The following is a 22,386-nucleotide window of genomic DNA, read 5'->3' as shown; positions in this document are numbered from 1 at the left end:
CGGGAACAAGTCTCCGAAACGGTCTGAATGTGACAAGCAATTCAAAAACCAGAGTCGTAGGTTAAATGCCTCATCTTCGAGGTGAGGTAAGGATATGAGTCAGGATCCTGGGACACATTTCGAACAAAAGTAAGCCCTTCGCTTTGTATATTTTTCCCTTTTTTTTTTCCTCTTGTAAGAAACCCTCTCGAGTTAAAACAGAAGATTCTGTATGCTAACAACTAGATTTTGGTGATTTGGGTTGACCTTACGGAAGGACAAATTCGCAGAGGATTGGAATATGTTCGCAGCCTGTGGAAAGGAGAGGAGCCCCACGTCGAGCCTTGTTAGGTGAAACTGAGAGCGCGCGCGCACTCGTTCACCGGGGATGGCAAAGAGCACGGAAATGCTGACGACATGCTGCATCGTCGGCTGCCAACTCGCGTCCGGGATGCCTTGGGATTTCGATGGATGATTACTTCTCTGCAACAGAACATGGAGCGAGAGAGATGGCCTCATTGGGCCCAATGGTCTTGACCATCCCCTGCAGATCACCCCCTTGGCAGGGCAGCAGCCGGAGGAACGGACCAGTCACTGGCCGTCATTTGATTCTCAAAGTCCAATGTTGAGGATTGATGAAACTTGGGTGGTGGAAGCGGGGAGTCCGAAGAGGTGTCGTGTCTTCTTCCCAGTTTCGAGAATCCCCTTGGCCATTCGATTCCTCGAGGAAGAAGCACGCGACTGTGGGGGCTGCTGCGAATTCAGGGTTTAGTGGCACGTGGCAAGGTGAGGGATGGGACCAAGCCGTGACGTGACGTACCTCCGTGTGCATCGTGTATGTTTGTACGAATACATCCAATACATACATCGTTACAGGTTTGCTGCTCCCTTCCTTATCCAGGACACCGAACACTTCCGTTCTTCGGCGGGACGAAGGTATGGTATGGTGTCTTCCTTTCGAATTTACCATGCTGAAAGCCAATAGAGAGAGAGTGTGCAACGTTGGCTAAGCTTGAAAGGGATTTGTTTGCTCGGTGCACTCTGGATGGCCTGTGGCCAACCCTCGAGCCACATTATGCCCAGCGTTTGGTGCCGAGTCAGTCGCGGTGGCGCTGAGTCCGCGCAAGCACGGTTCTGGCCAGACAGGGTATGTATGTACTCTATTCGACGGTAGTTATCACCCCAATGAGCTGTTTCCGCTTGTCCGCTGAGCGGTGGCAGAGAGATTCACCTAATTCAGCTTTAGCGAGCACCCGGCGGTCTCGCTGTTGATTCGAAGCGATGCGAGGGTACGAAGCCGGGAGAGGCGAAACTTTCAAACGCAGGATGCCTCGGTCTTGCCTACCCGTCTTGTGTTTGCGGATTGGTCGTCGAGGATACGGAGCAATATCCATTGCCCATTATGGTTCCACAAGACGGCGACGACCCTGAGCTCACCGGGCTTGGCACCGCTGGCGAAACCTGTGTGGATATGGGCAGGCACAAGCTTGCCAGCCAGCCCCATGGGCTGTTGAATTGCCGGAACATTTTTCTTCTCACACACGGTGATACTGCGTAATCTATCTACCTATCTTGCAATTCTACATAGTGGTCGAGTACTTTGTACCAACCCGAGTTCAACAACCTACGCGTGCATGCACGGTGGAGGAAAAACGACCTATAGGTGGTTAGAGCAAGCCAAGGTTTCCGGTGCTCTGGGACAGTGCGGACAATGCTGCGACCCTGCGTCGGTCCGCCTGTGACGAAATCAGAACCCCCGTTTGCCATCCATGTCGCCACCCGAGGGACAATTAGACGTGGCGATAGTATGGCAGCCAAACACGGCATTCACACTCTCGGATTTTAGTTTCTCTTGACTGTTGCTACTGGATTGAAACGGGCAACAAGCGGGAAATTGGAGCAAGCTGGAGGTAGGAGCGAGTGGAACTGGAAATTCCAGTACGACTTTTACAGGTACCTTAGTTCTACTAGCGCAGTGTTTCAGCGGTGATCTGTCACCTGAGATCTGGTCAGACTTGCCAAGTGGTGATGACACTATGACGGTACAGATGTACCTATGTACGCACACCACATACAACCGAAATGTTACCTAGATAGGGAGCCAACGAATGTGAATGTCGTAATAGATTTGCCTGCCCCTCTTCCTGGACGCCCCTATCCCCATAGTTACCGCGTTTTGTCCCCTGCGGTCGTTCCTTGGAATCACTTTATTCGAGGGACAAGAAAGCAAGCCACCCACTTCAGCCAGGCGTGAACAACCCCCACTCACCCGAGTCCCGTCTTCCGTCGCCCGACAGTCGGCCTCATAGCATCAAACCTCCCTCCTACCATAACGCAAGCACCTCGACGCCGCCAAAGCATGGGCATCGCCATCTTTATTTCGCGCTGAACCCTTAAACTGTTTTGCTCGGCTCCTTCCTCGAATGTTCCTGCTCTGTGCTTGGATGAATTAGTCATTTCCAAGACTCGAGCCCCACCTTCACTTACACCGCAACCCCTGGTCGGACCTTCCATTCCAGCGGATCCAGCACTCGCACTCACACCGCAGCACCCCGCGGACCCTGTCCTAGGTTGCCCATCTGCACCGGCACGGGCATCTACCTCAGGCAGGTAACGTTCCGGTTTGTCTGCACCAGGCTTCAAACCTCGAGTCGTGGTGACAACAACAGATTCCATTATTGTATAGCTTTTGTCTAAGCCATCTAACAATCCTCGTCAATCTTCATCAACATTATCCTCTTTCTTCATGCTTAGGAACTCTTTCCTTTCCGTATCCCACCGTTTCCGCTAGGTGTCAGGCACTGGACCACCCGGCCCCCTGGAGCGGCGAATCCGTCCCCAAATCGGTCTTAATACCGGCGGCTTGTGGCTGCCCTAGGGCCCCATCAGTCTGCCGCAAGGAGGACCCCCATCGCATCCGAGGCTAGGCAGCGTTGAGTTATCCACATTGGCCCGCCATGCCGTCCTGGAGCCAGTGGTTCAATTCCAAAGCGAGCCCCGAGTCTGCGGAGCCCGCAGAGACCCATCGTAATAAGAAGTCGGGCTGTAACCACACATCGCCTAGGAATAACGATTCGCCTTCCCCTCTCACCCACTCGTCGCGTTCGCAGTCGCCAACACCACCGCCGGCAACACCACGCTGGACAGTCTTCGGCCACCCCAACTTTCCAGAGCCAGCCCACTCGCAACAACTGACCGCAATTACAAGCCCAACCCCAAAACACCCAGCGAGCGCTACGTCTCCCGCCATTGCCGGCGCCGACGACAACTTCGATCATTTGCGTGCCGCCGGTCGCACCGCCGACAGCGCCACCGAAGCTTATCCTAGAATCGCACTAGGTATCGATATCGACCTTGACGAAATCGACGTCGACAACATCGAAGCCGTCGAGATGACGACCGGCCTTGAATTTGGCTCGGCCTCTGGCCGCAGTCGCCAAGACTCGTTCGTCAGCGCTGGCGCGAAGCCCATCTCCATGGCCAACCCGAACCGCGATCATGCGAACCGCACTCGGCGCGAAAGCCTGGCCGGAAGCCTTATGGGGGGGATGAGCTGGGGAGGAATCTCGGTCGGCAGTTTCATCCGGGAGGAGTAAGTTTATCCTCTAGCGTCTTTGCATCTTTGTCCAAAACCCCACCAGCCGGCGCTGTCTCAGATCTATCTGAGCCTTGACCTCTCCCGTGCCCGGCCGGGGCTGGCTCCGTGGAGTTTGTGCCGCACGGCCGGTGACTATGCACAACCTCCCCGTGTTCCCGAGCATCTCGAAACCCGGCGCTGACAAGTCCTATCGCAGTATGATGATGACGGGAACCTCGCCGTACATTAATAACCAGTCTACGTCGTTCCACTCGTCATCGTACATCCCAAGACTGGAGGCTAGCTTCATGCGCGACTTCACATGTTGTGATCAGAGGTGGCCAACGCTTCACGACCTCCTCCAGCATTACGAAGAACACCACCACGCAACAACGACCCCAGCCGCCTCGAGAGACGCCTTCGGCGCGAACCAACCAACCCCCCGCGGCCCCGCCAGCCGCGCTGGATCGGTCACGCCCTCCGTGGGCAGGGCACAGCAGGCTTCTCAATCGCTGCATGGGTTCCCGCAGCAGCGCCAAGTTGGCCCAGGCATGAACGTCGGCGGAATCGGGCAGATGATGCGACAACAGCAGCACCAAGCAACGCCATCCTCCCAGAAGGTCAACATGTCGCACATGAACGATGAAATGGATGCGGTCGGCGACATGGAAATGGACGAGACTGTCGGGCCTATGGACATGGACGACAATACACGCACCATCCAGGCAACCCGTGAACTCTTCGGCCAACAGCAACGACCACAGCTACATCTGAACAGCTCCGGTCTTCCCCACCAAGCGCTCCGTACCTCCCAGCCTCCGACGCCGGCTGCCGTTAGCTTCGGGTTCCAGAACAACCCGACTGTCTCCTCGGTCAACACACCCACCTTGGCGACGCAGCAAGGGATCCCGCAGCGAGGCCAGCAGTTCGGGCAGGATGCCAACGGCGACGAGGACGACGAGCTTGTTGGCATGCCGATGAAGATGAATCTTGGCAATATGAACCTAGGCGGCTCACAGATTGGGGGGCTAGCATTTGGTGCCTTGGGCACCATCGATGACCCGGCCAAGCGCTTGTATAGCCCCGGGGGTACCACCCAAATGACCAGCCAGCAACGTGCTATCGATCAGCAGCTGCAACTGCAACAACAATTACAGCAGCACCTCCAAGCTATGAATCTCGATTTGAGCCAGTTTCCGGCCGGCACCGACCCGGCGCTTGTTTTGCAGCAGATGACGACCCTGATGATGCCGCCCGCCGAGGAGCATAAGCCCTTCAGGTGCCCTGTTATCGGCTGCGAGAAGGCGTACAAGAACCAGAATGGCTTGAAGTAAGTCGCTCACAATCTGCGCAATTGAGTCTTTCACCCACCCCCCTCGAGAATGCAATGCTAACCGTTATTGTAGGTACCACAAGACTCACGGGCACTCAACTCAGCAGCTGCACGAAAACGGTGATGGCACCTTCTCCATCGTCAACCCGGAGACAAGCACTCCTTATCCCGGGACGTTGGGGATGGAGAAGGAGAAGCCTTTCAAGTGCGAAGTCTGCGGAAAACGGTACAAGAACCTCAACGGACTCAAATACGTAAGTTTTGTACAAGAGAATGAAGATAAGGGATATCTCGCTGACGCGCATCTAGCACAAGCAACATTCGCCGATGTGTGACCCCGACATTCGGGCCCATCATCAGACGATCCTGTCATCCATGATGCAGAACCCCGCCACTTTCCTTGCGCTTCAGCAAGGCCTGCCCAACATCAACGAAGATGCGATGCTCTAGCCCGGATTGTGGTTCGACAACCGTGCTAGTTCAGGCATTGCTCGGCAAGCCTGGAGGGCACCGCCAAGGCCATTTCCATCGGCCTGCGAAACAAGACAACACCCACCTCCCCCCTTATCTGCGACTCGAATCTGCATTTGCAGCGTATAGCTTGGCGTTTTATCAACTTGTCTTTTAGTGTTTGTTGCATTACTATGCAAACGGCGTTGGCGGGACTGGATCGCCACAGCCAAATACCCCCCCATAGAGATGGAGTTCAGACTGATACCCCCGGCGGTTGAACTCGGTTCGGAAAAAAACGAAACAAGATGCTGAGAGAAAAACATGAATGAGAAAAGGGGGCGTCGGGATGAAGGGGGATTCTTATCCCTTTGAAGAGCATGATCACAAGATCCAACCGCCGCATCGAAAACTCAGTCCCTGGCTGACAAAACAAACTCCGCACCTTCCACAACCCCTTTCGGCTGTACCTATCGGATCGGGAACATTACTATCCTCTATTTCCACCACACGACGAGACGACGATAGAGAAGATGGTCCGCGACTAGAGGAAAAATGATGACACGACATTAGACTAAGACGGCATCGGACCGGTGGGGGTGGACGAAGAGACGAGGGGCGGATGTTTACGTGTGTTTCTGGCGTCATGTTGCCGACGGACCGGCCATACGAACCGAAGTGCACTGCTGTCTGTTTGTTTGTTTTGTCTATTTCTGCACTGCTTAATCACTAATTCCTCTTCTCAAACTGCTGGCGGGCGCCTACTGGGCGCGAGCTAGCTTCCTGATGAGGCATGTGCTTGGCTTTGGGATGTGGGTGTCTTTGCGCGTTGTCGTTTTTATGTTCCATATGGGTGGTTGAAAAGGTCTAGGATCATAAGTTACAAACAAAAAAGGGGTGGTGGTGAAGATCTTTTTACAAGCCGTTGGCTGTGGCGCATCAGTGGGAAGGAAAAGCATTATTACACATTCTTTGCTTGTTAAACGTTATAGATATCTGGGAAATCCCCTTATTTGCTGATATTTTACATATTTTATCACGTCCCCCAAATCCGCCATGTTTGGGCTGTGAAACTGAACGGGATGACCTCCCACATCATTTGACTTCTAACGCGCTTGGGTCTATTTGGGTTGGATCAACCGCCTGCTAGATATTCGCCCTCTGCTTGTAGAAACGTGGAAACACACATGCCCTGCCAACCTGACGCCTCGCAATGCTCTGTACCAATAGTAACATGACCCCCTTTCTGTGATCTCCGGCGTAAAATGAAGCAGTGTGGCGAAGAAAATACGGCCGGCCATCCCATGATAGCGCCCCCCCCTCCCTGAAAAGAGCGAACCGGTTCTGCCCTTGCATACCACCATCCCATCCCTTTCATCCGTTATCTTGCTCTTGTCGTGATCCAAACCCACATTTGCGGCCACTCGTCTGCCGCCCAAAAATCACTGCCAACCAGGAAAGAAAAAAAAGTCGGCACGAGTGAGAAATGAACAATCACCACAGCACGCGCCGACTCGCTGGCAGACGAGCCCGGTGACCACCACCTCTCCTCCTCGCCCGGATGCCAACCTAGGACATCTCCATGCCATCATCATCATCATCGTCCTCCTCCGTCTCGAGCAGCTGGGTCTGGTTGCTGCTGACACTCTCCTTGCGGCGGGAGGCGGCGGAGGCGGCATCGCCGAAGCGGCCGCCGCAGCCGTCCATGCCGACCATCATGTCGAGCTCGTCGCCGCCGACGACGCGGCCCTCCATGTCGACCTCCTGCGACAGCTCGACCAGGGCGCCGCGCGGCAGGCGCTGGAAACCGACGGTGCGCACGACGCGGCCCCAGTGCGTCATGCAGAAGCCGGCGGCGCGCTTGCGCAGCCACTCCTCGTTGGCGAGCCCCGCGCAGTACCAGATAATGCAGGCGTGGTCGACGTCGAGCTCCTTGCTCAGGCGGTTGACGCACAGCAGGCGGAGGTGCGGGATGTTGTAGATGTTGGACATGACGAGCAGGCCGGCCACGTCCGAGAGGTCGCTCATGGCGTTGGACTCGTCGGCGGCGACGTCGTCGTCGGCCGGGTCGATGCGGTCCGTGTAGAGGTAGTACAGGAAGGCCTTGACCACGCTGTAGGGCTCGGGGATGTGCATCTTCTTGGTGTGGAACTCGGCCATCTGGCTCGCCCACAGGCGTGCAAAATGTGGCCAGCGAGCCTGCAGAATGAGCCGGTGTACGTGGATAGGGGGTGAGGTTGGCGTGTCTGGCGCGAGCCAGGTCTGGCTGCTCTCGTCGGTTGGATCGCTGGTGTGCATGAGCGCGGAGCCCATGACTTCATCCTCGTCAAAGTCACGGGAGAGGGCGGTGACAACGAAGTCGGTGCCGCTCCCCGTGTCGGGAGGCTGGTTAAAGAGCGTCGCGAGGTCCGCCCCCAAGCCCTTGGAGGGCGGCTCCGCGCTGCGAGTCCGTAACGAAGGGCGAGCCATGTCTGTCCGTACCTCGGATGCTGAATTGTTGCCAAGAAATCCATAGCGGCGCAGGTCGATTTCCATGATGTCGGAGAGATACTCCTCGAGGCCATTAGCACCGAGTTCAATCGCTCCGGCTTCCGTGGGGCAGCCCAGCAGCCACGCCTTGGTACCGTGTTCGTTCATGGTGCAATAATGCCACCGGTAGCCGGGCTTGAAGATTTCTCGCCCCTCGGCAAGCTTCTGCCACCTAAGCGTACCTAGGTCCAGCGCGGAAAGCGAGCATTCCTTCGATGTGATGGTCGCTGCCGGTGTGACAAAATCCAACAGTGTCCCAGACGAGTACACGTGGAAATGAATGCCTTGCATCTGCGACGGGACGTACGCGCCGTTAACGAACTTCAACGCCGATATGGCGCCAGGCGCGGGAGGCGCATACGCCTTGAGATGAAAAGACGGGGTGTTGACTTGAGCTGTCCTCGAGTTGGCTGCGTAACCAGACAAGCCGACTGCGGGAGACTGTGACGCTTGATGGGGTGGGCGGGGCGACGCCGTGTTTCTCGTTAGGCCGGAGCGGTCCAGGGTGCCGACTTGCGGCGGCGATTCAAAGGCCGGGTTCCCCTTGAGATCCAGCCACCACAGATCGCTAACCTTGTCCATGTCTTCGCTCAAGCCGCCAAACACCCACACCCTATCGCTCCAGATGTATGCTGAGTGATCAAAGCGCCCAACAAAACGCCACGACCTCGACCACGTGTAAGTCTTCAAATCCAGGTAACATATGTCATCCAATACGTAGTTGTCGTGACCCGTGATGCCGCCCACGATGAAGAGCTTGTCTTCGTGCAGAACGGCAGCGTGTCGGGCACGACCCTTGGGGATCGGCCCCGTCACCTGTGGCTGTGTCCAATGCGCCGTTTTAAGGTCGAAAATAATGAGGTCTGAAAGATAGGTCCGGTGTTCGTTTTCGCCGCCGAAAACCAGCAACTTGTCGCCCTTGTAGAGGGTGGCCGTGTGCCCTGGGAGGCGCCGTTAGCGAAAACCGAACAGGTACATACGTTGGACTCCAAGTACTCACCCATCCGGACGCCCGGGATATCGCCATAGTTGTCAACGAGAGTCCACTGGTGGCTGACCAGATCCAAGCGAAGCACATGATTGTAGACCTCGTCGGTGTACTGATCAAAGCCACCAAAAGCGTAAATCCGGTTGTTCCCACAGTATGTGACGGAAGCATTTACGAGGCAAGCCGGGCGCTGACCGAGAGTGCGCGTGACCTTGGGCCGGTAGCCATCCATTGCAACGCGGTTCTTGAGCGGCGAGTTGGGCATGATATAAGTGTTGTTGGAGGATGCCGATGCGGGGGTCAAAGCGGATGTGAACGGGGTTACCGAGAGGTGAGGCGCGATGTCGGTAGTGGTCTGGCCTGTCCCGCCAAAGATGGAAGGGCCCGTGGTGGGTGCTCCTGGGGTAGCGGGGTTTTGTTGCGCCATGACTGCGGGATGCGCAAAGGGTCGACGGGGAGGCTATTGCGAGTTATGCTGGCGTTGAATAGGCATTCGGCGATACGATGAGGGCGAAACGGTTCGACGCCGTCAATTCAGTGCCCCCTGGTTGTTGTCGGTATGGAAAAGTAGAGAAAGCCAGGTTGTCGGCGGCAGTAGTCGAGGTTGTGAATTGATGGCAGCCAAATGCGCCTGTTTGCTTGCATGGAGCGAGGAAACGGTGATGGCGATCACATTCCCACCCGGTCCCACAAAGAAGTCGGTTCTAGCCAGGGGTAGTGAGACGCGAAAAACGCTAGCAGGCTCGGCAGGCTAGCCGCTGTTCTTTGCCGCATTGGCGTTTGTCTCGACTTTTGGGAGTGCCACAATAGTGGGGCTCAAGCGGCCTGGGGCTGAAATGACAGATGAGAACCGCCTGGGATTGTAGCCCCACCAGCTTGTTGTCCGGCCAACGAATGTAAACAATTCACATTTAAGGAGCCCGTCCTTCCCTTCATGTCCCAGTCTCTCTTACTCCTTCCTTTGCATCACGCTTTCCACCACACACCACTTTGTTCCTTGTCCCGCTCTGCAGCCGAACCTTCGCCACTCGATCCTACGAATTCCGACTTTGGCACCTAGGATTCATTGACAACCATCATCATCCTCCATCTTCAAATAATCTACCTTTGCTGGGCCAGACTCTGAGAGTCGCCTAGCCTTTTTAATTGTCGTCAAAGTTATCGATAGATACAGATACAGCAGCACAGTAGTCGTCAATCATGGCTACAGCATCAGTTTCAACACCCCTCAAGTCCCACAAGGGGCTTTTCTCCTCCCGCACAGCAGGCGGGCGGATGCCCTTGACTCCCTCGCCCTGCCAACGCTCTACTGGCGTCAGCATCAACTCATCCCCTTTTACACCCGACAAGTCGAACAATGACTCCCACCGTGTACCGTCCAAGTCAGTCTACGGCGGTAACCTAGCTGCCCACTTCGCCAAGTCCACCAAGAACCACCGTGACTCGCCGAAGTCCAACATCGCCCGCGTTGTGTCAACCCCTCGCAAGGTTCTCGAGTTGGGCGTGTCAGACTTTACGCTAAAGGGCACGGGCCCCAGTGTCAAGACATCTCCCAGCGCCAAAGCCAAGAAGCCGGTTGCTACCGTCAAGCCCAAGACCAGCAAGACGACCATCAACTACAAGGCCGATCGCTTCATCCCTAACCGGTCTTCGAGTTCGGCAATTGCCAATGCTGGGTCAGCAAAGATCAGGATCCGTGACCAGCAGCGCCCGAGGAGCGGTCGCGAGGACACCTCGTCGTCTCTTGGATCCACCACCGACGATGCTGTCGCCGCTCTTGAGGGCCTCAACATCAACGATGAGGAGCCATCCTCCTACTCGCGGCTCTCGCCTAACTCAATCGCTTACCAAGAATCGCTAGCCGATGCTTGCGGTGTGAACCTCAGCACGCGCATCCTTGAGTTTAAGCCTGCACCCCCTGAGTCATCCAAGCCCATCGACCTGCGCCAGCAGTACAACCGCCCTCTAAAACAGGCCAGCGCGGCTTCAGCCCAGTTTAGGCGCCGCATTGCCACCGCTCCGGAGCGTGTCCTGGACGCACCTGGCCTCATCGATGACTACTACCTCAACCTGCTCGACTGGAGCACGGGCAATCAGGTGGCCATTGGCCTCGAGCGCAATGTTTACGTTTGGTCCGCAGACGAGGGTTCCGTGAGCTGCCTCCTTGAGACAAGCCCGGATACATACGTCAGCAGCGTCAAGTGGTCCGGGGATGGTGCTTACGTGGGTGTGGGCCTGGGCACAGGAGAGGTCCAAATCTGGGATGTTGCCGAGGGCGTCAAGATTCGCAGCATGCTCGGCCACGACACCCGCGTTGGCGTCATGGGCTGGAGCAAGCACCTGCTCTCCACCGGGGCGCGGAGCGGTCTCGTTTTCAACCACGACGTCCGTATTGCGGAGCACAAGGTGGCCGAGCTTGTCTCCCACACCTCCGAGGTCTGCGGTCTGGAGTGGCGCTCGGATGGCGCTCAGCTCGCCACCGGCGGCAACGACAACCTCGTTTCCATCTGGGATGCCCGGTCCCTGGCCGTCCCCAAGTTCACCAAGACCAACCACAAGGCCGCCGTCAAGGCCCTCGCTTGGTGCCCCTGGAACATGAACCTGCTCGCCACCGGCGGTGGTTCGTATGACCGTCACATCCACTTCTGGAACTCCACCTCCGGTGCCCGCGTCAACAGCATCGACACGGGCTCGCAAGTTACCAGCCTTCGCTGGAGCCCGCACTACCGCGAGATCGTTAGCTCAAGCGGTTTCCCCGACAACTCTCTGAGCATTTGGAGCTACCCCACCCTCGTCCGGAACGTCGAGATCCCCGCCCACGAGAGCAGAGTCCTCCACAGCTGCCTCAGCCCTGATGGTCAGATGCTGGCCACAGCTGGTAAGCATCCTTTCTTTCGTCTTATCCAATTAAATACCCACCGCTAACACATAACACAGCTGCCGACGAGAGCTTGAAGTTCTGGAAGATCTTTGAGAAGAAGCCCGGCAGTGGCTCCAGCTCCAGCGGTATTGGTGGGCTTACCAAGGCCACCACGCCCAAGCACATGAAGATCCGTTAAGAGGTCCTCGTTCTAGGGGATAAGGTCTCTTGGGCCGGTCGAAGTCAAGTCAACGACAAATATTCAACCAACGGTAGGTATACATGGTTCCCTTCTAGAAAAAATACGGTCACAGCATCGGATGGGGTTCCTGTTGTTTGATGGGTTTCAGCGCGGCGTTGGAGAGATTGTTCTTGGGTCTCCTCCAGGTTGCATATCACGGAGCTCTCACGCAGGGATGAATGAGCATCGACTCGGTCATGATTTTAACGCAAGGGACATTCGAGATACCATTTTTGTTGATTATACGGGCGGCAGTTTTGCACCGGCGTTTTGGGCATTGGACCAGGGCAGTTTAGCAATTGTATCATAGTTTAATAATTGGGACATGGGCGTCGGAGAATGAATGTGTGACTTTCAAGGAGATCAACTTGAGGACAAAACTCGCAGCGAAAGAATAACAGCGGTAACTTAGCGTTTCCATCCCATGGCATCGATGGCCGACTTGAGTCGCTTGACCCGTCTTGACTGGGCCCGGTTGTATGACGCATCAGGCACTTGTCTCATGGTTTTGGAATTCAAAATTTTCTCAGGTTTAGCAAACTTTTGATGTTTGTCTGCGACAAGTTTCAATTTTGGTAATTCGGGTTGGTTGGATGGGGTGTTCACGATCAACAGATGTAAATGGGACTCATGAGAACTCGATGCGGCGGGTTGGTGGTTGGGAACGGCCACCTAGCTGACTAAGCAGACCGGACTACAAATCCAGCCAAGTCTGGTGCCTTCTCGGAACTTGCCCAATACAACACACACGCACGCTAAACGCCGTCTCCTCCAACCTGCGGCGCAACACTGCAAAACCAGAGCTGCGGCGATTTATCATCTAGAAATACAGGATCACCAGCATTGAAGTGTTTGAAGCGGCCCAGAAAGTTTTCCAAGAAACACGATTTCGCGGCGGTGTCTGAGGGGTCCGCATTCCACCGAGCATCCGCACGCTCGCCAACCACCTGTCGGCCGACCATACCAAACCCGTTCCAGGCGGATCGAATCGGCCTTGGGTGTGCCGAGAGAAACGTAGAGCAGATACGAGCCATCAGCAGCTGTTGAGCAGCAAACGAGGCGACAAGTGCAGCAGTCCGATTTAGGAAGCAATTGTTGCAAGGACCGTGATACTTCCCCCAGCCAGCTCCGCTGCGTCGATCGGAGCAACCTCATCACCATGTCTAACGCCGCGGTTGGGCACGTCTACGACACCATTATCGCCGAGGTCGTCAATGCAGTGCGCGTTGATTTCGAAGAAAATGGCGTCGATGAGGGTGCGTTGGAAGACCTGAAAAAGGTGAGGCTCTCTCTAAATATCCATCCCCCCTTTGTCCTCGCCACTGCAGCCTTGGCCTCGTCTGCCGCCCTCACCTACCATTTCCCATCTTCCCGTCAATCCCGATCATCAAGGTTCATTTCGCGATCGGTTTGCCGAGTCCATTTTTATCATGCACTTTCTTTTCGAGCGATCGTTTCTTTTGGTTTGGCGTTGATTGCGCCAGCCAAAGTCGCGACGAGTGTCGGGCGCTCCCTCGGCGGTTGCCCTCTGGCTCCCAGGGGGGCGGGCGAGAGGGGTGGAGAGCAGCTCGCCCGGGTGGGCGACCCAGCACTTTTGGGTCTCTTTTTAAAGGCCAGCCCAACTGCTGCAGGCGCCGCCCAGTCATCTTATCCGCCACTTCCGATTGGACTGCCAGATCCGCATCACGTGCGGAACCCTGAAGCATCGCAACCGCTCTCTTTTCCCTTAGCCAACCCTCGACACCCAAACACATGCCAAATCCGGCGAGTACTAACACACAAGTCATAGACATGGCAACACAAACTGACCCAGATGAACCTGGCTCAATTCCCATGGGACCCCAAGCCAGAAGCGCAGCCTGCACCGACCCCGGCTAGTGGACCCCCAGCAGCCGCTCCTCCGAGTTCACTCCCTGCGACTACTGCCGGTTACACCCAGTCTACGTTGAGCCCCCAAGGCTCCGCGCAGACGCTGTCGCTCCCAGGCTCTTTCATGCCGAACAACAACCCGATGGCCATGAAGCCAGAGCCCGGTTATGTTCAGGCGGAGCCCACCATTAAACAGGAGCCTGGGCTCCCCGCTGCTCATCCTAGCTACAACCCCGCCAACGGAACCCGCCCAACGGCCGCACAGCGGGCTGCCCTTGCGCTTGAGAGCCAATATGGCCAGCGTGCTGCTGCATCCATCAGTGCCATTCACAGCGGCATGGCCCAGGTGAACCCGGCTGGTCAGCCTCAGCAGGGTCCGCGACCAGGACAGCAGCAGGTGCCGCAACACATGAACCAGTATCGCCAAGGTGTTGCGGCTACTATGCAGCAGCGTATGCAGCAAGTGTCCCGCCCCGCGCCACCGAACGGCCTTCCCCCGTCCCAGCTCGACGGGCCCGGGGATGACACCGAAGAAGCGTCGCCGGCCGCGATGGATCGTGCCCAAATTGACGAGCACCTCCATGCGCAAATTGCAGCGAGAGCCAAGCAGATGGAGGGTGGCGGCTTGATGTTACCGCTCAGTCAGGCTACCAAGAGTCGTAGCCTCGCTGGAAAGCGCACTACTGCCGATGGCCCTGCCCAGCTTGACGGAGGGTTGGATGATGACGTCAAGAGCGAGGAAGCGGACGAGGACGCTATCAATTCCGACCTTGACGATCCCGATGAGGCCGGCGATGATGATGAAGACGAGGATGATTCCATGGGCCACATGATGCTATGCATGTACGACAAGGTGCAACGCGTCAAGAACAAGTGGTATGCACCCCGTCCATTTTCTGTTTGGGTCGTAACCAGGTTGCTAACACACTCCGTAGGAAGTGCGTGCTGAAGGATGGGGTTCTCACTGTGAATGGCAAGGAATACGTCTTTACGAAAGCAACTGGCGAATACGAGTGGTAAACCCGCTCCCGCTTCTACGCTATCACCATCTTGGCTTTTTTCCGGCCGTTGCTACTCTATGACATACGCGGCAGCGGGGCAACACTCTCTGCCTTTCCGAACCAACGAACTCTTGCTTCCTCACACCAACTCCCCTCTAGTTTCTGAGAGGAGTGGCGGCCAGCATCGGCCAGGTCCCCTTTATTCTCCCCCTTTCTGTGGTTGAGAGATTTGCGATGGTTTCATTTGCTCTCTCTCTTTCTGCCTTTCGCTTTTCCCATTTTTTTTTACCCAAAAGATATGACGCCCACTCCTAGGGACAAATATCGTCCATACCTAAAAACAAGGGCGCATTTTCTAGCGGAGCAGTCCTGGATTCTTTCATTCGCCTGTTATCTTTCTTTTTCTCCCCCCTTTTTCTTTCATTCTGGAGTCAAGGCAAACGGGATTGCCCCTTGATGAGGTTTGGCATATTTTATGTATTGTAACATACGGATTCGGATGGGGAGATGTTATGAGGGGACGTGATCCGCCAGGCCGCCATCGGGAATGATGACAACTTCTCGAATCCATGGCGATGCAGACGGCAGCGGTTGGTAATTTATAGAGCACTATCTACCAACGGATTGATAAAAATAGCCGGCTACCTCATCCTACCGTGACTACTGCTGTTGTGACATGCCACATACGTACAACAGGATAAAGCCGCGCACACTGGGAGGTCACACAGCGGCAGGTTGCCTAGAACCTGGGTTAAACAAGATCACTTTGAATACATACAGATACAGGCTGTTGGAATATACACTAATTGTTTAGGTAGGAAGCGCTACTGGCAAGGTACCCATCCTACCGCGTTATGGAGGATGCAGGAAAATGAAAACAAGGAGAAAGATGACGATGGCGGGGGCTGAAAGGCCGCCCCCAACCCCCCAAATCGTCCATCTATTTGGGGTCAAATGTATTTGAAACCCTCCCACGCTCCAACTCCAAAAAACGCCTGGACTTTTTCCTCCTCGTCCGTTCGTCCGTCCCTCCGTCCATCATCCTCAATCCCGAAGATCCAGCGCGTATAGTATATAATAGGGTGTGTGACGTCGTGAGACAAAGCAAAGATGCGAGTGCGCAAGGTGGATGTATATCGCTCCCTTACGTGGTGAGGCGGCGATGCTAGTGTTGCAAAGTAGCAAGGTTGGGGAAACGCTGTTCAGGTTGGCGCTGTCGAGTCAGGTTGTTGGGCAAGGGCAAAGCCAGTGGCGTCAACTTCAGGATGCTTCTCCGACCAAGTATCGAACCGCACCGGCCACGATGATCCGCGACCAGACTCGCTCTACGAGTAGAACTGCGATTTCTGGAAGCTCTCGGGCGTGACGTCGCCGAGCTTGGTCAACGGTAGGGGAGGCGGCGCATTGGAAGCACCGGGCAGGGCACCCGGTGCGCTGACGGTGCTGGTCAACGAGTTGGCACGGCTGCTCTCGCTCGCGGGGGTGTCCTTGATAGCGGCGACGGGCGCGCCCGGCTTGCGCATAACTTCGAGGAAAGTCGCGGGAAGGTAGCCAATGCGGCCATCGCGGGCACGGCACTTCCACCACTCGCTTGGGTTGCCCATTGGGTCGCTCTTGCCCAGCACAGCCACCAGATCTCCCTTGCGCACCTCGAGGTCCACGCCCTGGACGACGGCCTGGCCCTGGGCTGCTGGCGAGAACTCGTACAGTACGCGGCAGAACTCGAGCTTGGACGGGTCGAGGCTCTGCTGTGCGGCCACGAGGTGGCGCCGGCGCTCCTCCTCCTCTGCGTTGGCCGCGAGCGAGCGGATGACCTTGCTCATGACGTAGGGCAGGCCGAAGGCAGCGAGCATGAAGAAAAACAGGGGCTTGCGGCTGGGCTTAGGCGGCCCATGGTCGGCTCCGGAGCCCGATCGCCCTTCGAATCGGGCGAACGAGGCGGGCGTGAGCGCCTGCGCATCCACCGGCGGGGGTCTTCCTGTCAATTTGGCGATCAGGGTCCGGATCCAGCGCATCATAGTGAAGATGCCGAGGACGGAGCCGAGAGTGTCACGGAGGTTACCGAATTGCTCGGCGACGGAGACCATTGCTACAAGTCCGTTAGAGATAGTGCACCTTGCAGTCGTGTTCCGAGAACGGGGGACAGCTTACCGAAAAAGCTCGAATGCGTCGCCATGTATGTGCTCTCCAGCATCTGAGCGAACCCGCCAAAGGCGCCGACTACGCCCTCCAGCATCTGGAAAGTGGCTTGCGTGCTCATGTTGAAGCGCTGAGTGAGGCTCTCCGGGTTGTTTGGGTCCCCAGGCATACCGCCGGGCATGCCCCCGTACATACCTCCCCCGTACATGCCGCCCGCGCCGTAGCCGCCTAGCCCACCACCGTACATACCGCCCCCGTACATGCTGTTGCCATACATACCGCCACCGTATCTAGAGTATGGTGAGCCGTAGGGCGACGAGTATGCCGAACCGTACGGGGAGGCGCCGTATGGGGTTGTGCCGTAAGGTCTGCTGTAGGCTGCGGCGTTCTGGTTCACAGCGGCGGTGAGAGTTGCTGGTCGCGCGGGGATTGCAGGTGATGCGGCGGAGGGCGTCGCAGCCGTCGCTGTTGCCGGCGCTGTCATGGTGTTTGCGGGTGCGGTGGGCACGGTTGCTGGCGTGGAAGCTGGAATCGAGGGTGCTGCTGCCATGGTTAGTTAGTGGGAATGTTTGCGGTGCCCAACCACCACAACAAACAGAGAGATACATACCAGAAGCAGCGGGGGTTGCGCCCGGTCTTTCCCAAGGTTTTGGTGGCGATGCCATTTCTCGGTGTGAACTCCCTCGCGACTTGTTTGACAACGGGCTTTTGGGGTGCGTTGAGAAAGGTTCACTGCGACGACGCTGGTGGCCGGGCAAGGGTTTCCAGTGTCCCCGGGTGGCGACGCGAGCGGGCCGAAAAATGGGCTGAGGAAGCGCCCAAGCCCTTTGAAGGTCTCAACAACAGGCTTCGCCTCAAAAGAGCGAATAAAATCTGCGCTCAAAAAGGGGTGGGTTTCACTCGAATTGTTCTCTCTCTTCGAAGTCTCAACGCATTTGTGGTCGCAAGACCTGCGGCACGTCGCACCGTGGTGGATGGGTTGATAATCGCAGCAGCTGATCGAGTGGAGCCACCCAAGGTTGGTGGTGGTGGAAAGCCAAGGTTACGGGCAACTTCTTCGGGTGGTGGAGACGGCTTGTGAACGCGCGAACCTCGGTATTTTGGATACGGCTTGCCGAGCGCTGGGAAGCCCAGTCCAGCACAACAAGACCGTGGGGAAACCCCATGCTCAGCCAGTCTCAAATGTGGGCCCCGAATTCGCTTGAAGCTCGAGCCATTTCCTTCAAATATCAGTCCTTCCTGTCTTTTTGGTGTCAAACCGAAGGGAATCATCTGTTATCCACATTGGGGGAAGGCACTGAATAGGTAATCAGCAATGACACAAAAATCAATTGTTCGGATTCACTTGTATCACGCTGTTATTCTTTATTTCATGAGTCCACACTATAAAACTCATATAACTAAACAGCAACCAAGGATACTCAATTAGAGCTCGTCGTGGTCCTCGAGCTGGTCGTACTCATCGCCGCCGGCGTCGCCACCATCATAGAGTTTGCTAGTAATAGGATGTGCGACATCGGACAACTTTTCTCTCTGCTCGGCGAAATCATCAGCGGTCGCCGTCGCCCCGTGCTCGTTGATCCAGGCCGTCGCTTCTCTCACGGCCTCCCGGAGCTGTGAAGGTTGTGAGTGCCATGTCCAGTTTCCAATAATAGAAAGCTCCGGCAGAGTAAACAACAACTTACAGTTTCTTTCTCATCTTCATCAACCTTTCCTCCGAGCCCAATGGCATCCTCAAGCTGGTTCTTCAAGCTAAAAGCGTAGTTTTCGAGGCCGTTTCGCGCCTCGATACGTTCCCGAGCCTCCTTATCCTCGTCGGCGAACTTGTCTGCCTCGGCCATCATACGTGCGATTTCGTCCTTGGTCAAGCGGCCGCTATCGTTGTTGATCGTGATTGTTTCCTTGCGCCCAGTACCCTTATCCTGGGCTGAAACCTCGAGGATGCCATTGGCATCGACGGAAAATGAAACCTCAATTTGGGGGGCTCCGCGTGGAGCTGGCGGTATACCCGTGAGCTCAAATGTACCGAGAAGGTTATTGTCCTTGGTCATCGATCTCTCGCCCTCGTAGACTTTGATCATGACCGAAGGCTGGTTGTCTAATAGACAGGTCAGATCTGATTTGAACCTGCCAGGCCGAGTATCAAGACTTACCACCCGTGGTGGAAAATATTTGAGATCGACGCTAGTAGTTGGCCGCGTTAGTGAACACTTCATTTTATATACGAGGCGAGCGATGGAGATGGGCAACCAACCGTCGGGAGTTGAGTATTGCGTTGGATCAGTTGTGCAATATTCCCTGGTTAGCTTCGACCGACCAGACCCTCCTCCATCCTGCATCCCCCTGAAACCTACCATCCCCTCTTCTTCTAATGCGGTCTCGCTTCCTAGCGTAAGAGGGTTCACATCCATGAGTAATTGACGCTCAAAAGCCTATCGTCGGATGGTTAGCAAGAGCCACGTCCACCAATACCCACGGAACAATCTCACCTTCACGCCTCCGAGGATCTATCCAACAAGGTTTTGTTAGCCTCATTCAAAGTCGCATACCACACCAGGAGCCACGATTACTCACCCCTCCCTGAATAGCAGCGCCAAAAGCCACGGCCTCATCGGGGTTAACTCCCCCACTCGCCTTCCTCCCAAAGAACTCCTCAACCAACCCCTGAATCTTAGGAATCCGCGTCGACCCGCCCACCAACACGATATCCGTCACATCCGCCTTATCCACCTTCGCGTCGCTCAACACCTGCTTAACCGAATCCAGCGTCTTCTTAAACAACTGCCCGTTCAGCTGCTCAAACTTCGCCCTCGTCAACGTCTCGGAGAAATCCAACCCCCCAAACAAGCCCTCGATCTCCACCCGGGTCGAGAGCTGCGACGAGAGCGCGCGCTTAGCCTTCTCGGCCTCGCGTTTTAGTTTACCCATCGCCTTAGCGTCGCTCGTCAGGTCGAGGTCGTGCTTGGCTTTGAAGGCTTTGGCGAGGTGCTTGATGACGCGGTTGTCAAAGTCTTCGCCGCCCAGGCGGGTATTGCCCGCTGTTGCGAGGACCTGGAAGCTGCCTTCCTCGACGGAGACGAGGGAGACGTCGAAGGTGCCGCCGCCGAGGTCGTACACTAGGACTGTGCGCTCGCCTTCGTCCTGGAGGGGGAGGGGGTTAATGGGGGTTGTTTAGAGAGGCCGCAAGGTGGGTGGGGTAGGGGGGGCGTACTTTGTCAATTCCATAGGCGAGTGCTGCCGCCGTGGGCTCGTTGACGACACGGACGACGTTGAGGCCCGCGATGGTGCCGGCGTCTTTGGTTGCTTTTCTTTGCTTGTCGTTGAAGTAGGCCGGCACAGTGACGACGGCATGCTTGACCCTATTTATGGTGAGTACAGCGGAGCTTTGCCAAACAGCTCGATATCGGGTCTTACTTCTGGCCAAGGTAGGATTCGGCCACGTCCTTCATCTTCCCGAGCACCATGGCACTGATCTCTTCTGGTGTAAAATGTCGAGCTTCTCCCGCTACGTTGACTTCAACTACCGGTTTGTCTCCCGGGCCCGCAGTAACCTTGAATGGCATATGTTTTATGTCCGCTTGAACTCCTTTATCCGAAAAGCTTCGTCCTATTAACCGTCTGGGAGAGGGTGTGTCAGTCAACAGACGATGCCGAGCCAGGCAGGGGGAGTTCTGACTTTATGTCGAAGATTGTATTCGTTGGATTGCTCGCGTATTGGTTCTTCGCTGCGTCTCCTAGGGAAGGGTACATGTGTCAGCCACTGATGAACTGATGCATCAGAGAAAGAAGCATCGGAAGTCATACCAATAAGGCGTTCTCCATTCTCGGCGAACGCGACATAGCTCGGTGTTATTCTGTTTCCTGTTCCAAGTCAATACTCGTTCAGAGCAACCCCCCGGCCCATTTATACATACCTTGGTCGTTGACTAGTATGTCTACTCTATCGCCCTTGATAACGCCGACACACGAATATGTTGTCCCGAGATCAATGCCAATGATGGGTTCTCCTGGCTCGACAGTGGTCTTCGTGGCGCTGGCAACTGGGAGGACGGCAAGAGGGCAGATAAGAATAAGGAAGAATAAGAGAATGCCAACCCCCAAAGGGATCTGCCTTCTGCTGGAGTGTATCTTTCTCGCCATGATGTATTGGCGTCGGTGTAAAAGGTTGCGTCGTGTTGGTATGCTTCGTCTAGCGGGTGCAAGTGTGAATGGGTTCAGGAGTCAAGTAAACAATGGTTAGCAGGAACTCGTCTTGCTTGATGAAGGACTGGACGAGGAACCGGATGTTTAGTGTGTTCTATATAGAGGGGAAGCAATCTCAAAGTACATAACAGGGTGTCCAAAAGTCGCAGATCGAAGCCACTGCGAACAGTTCATACTTCCCAGCACTGCTAGAACACACTGGACCTGGGGAGAAAGGACACATTTCACCGGCCATATCTACAGCCAGTTTGCGACCAGCACTGAAACAAACGCCGTTTTAGCGTGCGTCCACTCCTAGCTTCTGTGTTCTTTGCTTGATTCTAGAATCAGCAGACGCCGCATGCGGCCCAGGCGCTGAACCCAACGGCGGCAAAGTCTTTGTGGTCCGACCTCTTGAACGGCACCTGCTTATGGGTATTGTTGTAACTGTATCTTTCCCGTCCAGTTGCCTTGGTCAATCCACTGGCTTCATGATGTTCTGTACCACAGTCCCGGCCCCGAATCCTATGGCCTCGCCCGTTTAACATTCAGGTTGAATATGCTCATCCCAAGTTCCCTGCCGATTAATGTAAACAATTTCCTTTGAAATAGTTGTAGCTGGCCCCTTCCACGTCTCGTAGAAGGGAGTATTCATCAATGTGCCGAACCTATTCAGAACCAACAACTCGAGGATTGAACGACACACCATGAACATGCAACCACCACCACGATGACTCGATCTAAGCGAAATACTGGTGTACCGTGCTACCGATAACGAATGACTTAATGCCTCATAGCCAAGGCCCCATCTCGAATACCAACACCCAGAGATGCGATATCACGAATCAGACACGGCGTCTCGAAAGACAGAGTGTCTTTATCGTATCCCCAATCTCCTCCTGATTTCCAAAACCCCCACAAATCATCAAACCCAAGACGGATCCGATTCGATCAATCATGAAACCAATGACTGCGTTTGGTGTTGTCTGTCGTGACTCATTCGCCTCTCGCAACGTGTTCTTTCAAATCGCATCCTTCGTCGTGCAGAGGAACAAGAAACAAGCTGAAAAAAAGGGGGAAACATCAGATGAGGGAAGGTCCAATCGCCGTTGACCGACAAGCCAACCCTGTTGCCGTTTAAGGAATGCGAGGTTAAGGCGACACAGAACACAGAAAGGTGGCCGCCCCAAATCCCTAATCCTCCCCCCCCCCCCTGGGCGGACACTAACAATAGACCA

General features: G+C 55.6%; 6 protein-coding genes across 6 annotated transcripts; 3 read left to right on the top strand and 3 right to left on the bottom strand.

Annotated features, from left to right (window-relative positions):
- Positions 1 to 2,936: 2,936 nt before the first annotated feature.
- On the top strand, positions 2,937 to 5,339 carry CHGG_01658 (uncharacterized protein; the record flags this gene model as incomplete). The annotated part of the gene is made up of 4 exons (XM_001220878.1): positions 2,937 to 3,571; positions 3,774 to 4,886; positions 4,963 to 5,143; positions 5,199 to 5,339. 4 exons carry the CDS (start codon positions 2,937 to 2,939, stop codon positions 5,337 to 5,339), a joined length of 2,070 nt encoding a protein of 689 aa, XP_001220879.1.
- Positions 5,340 to 6,908: 1,569 nt separating this feature from the next.
- CHGG_01657 (uncharacterized protein) lies at positions 6,909 to 9,283 on the bottom strand (the record flags this gene model as incomplete). The annotated part of the gene is made up of 2 exons (XM_001220877.1): positions 6,909 to 8,809; positions 8,869 to 9,283. The coding sequence occupies 2 exons, from the start codon at positions 9,281 to 9,283 to the stop codon at positions 6,909 to 6,911; spliced, it is 2,316 nt and encodes a 771-aa protein (XP_001220878.1).
- Positions 9,284 to 10,056: 773 nt separating this feature from the next.
- CHGG_01656 (uncharacterized protein) lies at positions 10,057 to 11,915 on the top strand (the record flags this gene model as incomplete). Its single annotated transcript, XM_001220876.1, has 2 exons — positions 10,057 to 11,734; positions 11,794 to 11,915. The coding sequence occupies 2 exons, from the start codon at positions 10,057 to 10,059 to the stop codon at positions 11,913 to 11,915; spliced, it is 1,800 nt and encodes a 599-aa protein (XP_001220877.1).
- Positions 11,916 to 13,116: 1,201 nt separating this feature from the next.
- On the top strand, positions 13,117 to 14,846 carry CHGG_01655 (uncharacterized protein; the record flags this gene model as incomplete). Its single annotated transcript, XM_001220875.1, has 3 exons — positions 13,117 to 13,236; positions 13,747 to 14,702; positions 14,762 to 14,846. 3 exons carry the CDS (start codon positions 13,117 to 13,119, stop codon positions 14,844 to 14,846), a joined length of 1,161 nt encoding a protein of 386 aa, XP_001220876.1.
- Positions 14,847 to 16,152: 1,306 nt separating this feature from the next.
- On the bottom strand, positions 16,153 to 17,516 carry CHGG_01654 (uncharacterized protein; the record flags this gene model as incomplete). Its single annotated transcript, XM_001220874.1, has 2 exons — positions 16,153 to 16,916; positions 16,979 to 17,516. 2 exons carry the CDS (start codon positions 17,514 to 17,516, stop codon positions 16,153 to 16,155), a joined length of 1,302 nt encoding a protein of 433 aa, XP_001220875.1.
- Positions 17,517 to 18,391: 875 nt separating this feature from the next.
- On the bottom strand, positions 18,392 to 20,430 carry CHGG_01653 (uncharacterized protein; the record flags this gene model as incomplete). Its single annotated transcript, XM_001220873.1, has 7 exons — positions 18,392 to 18,580; positions 18,652 to 19,064; positions 19,120 to 19,150; positions 19,321 to 19,398; positions 19,541 to 20,107; positions 20,178 to 20,325; positions 20,381 to 20,430. 7 exons carry the CDS (start codon positions 20,428 to 20,430, stop codon positions 18,392 to 18,394), a joined length of 1,476 nt encoding a protein of 491 aa, XP_001220874.1.
- Positions 20,431 to 22,386: the final 1,956 nt, after the last annotated feature.

Source organism: Chaetomium globosum, genomic scaffold (assembly GCF_000143365.1).
Source record: "Chaetomium globosum CBS 148.51 scaffold_1 genomic scaffold, whole genome shotgun sequence".
In the NCBI taxonomy this organism is placed as follows: Eukaryota; Fungi; Ascomycota; class Sordariomycetes; order Sordariales; family Chaetomiaceae; genus Chaetomium; species Chaetomium globosum.
Note: the sequence above shows the minus strand (reverse complement) of the source record. Positions and strands in the feature narration are given on the sequence as shown.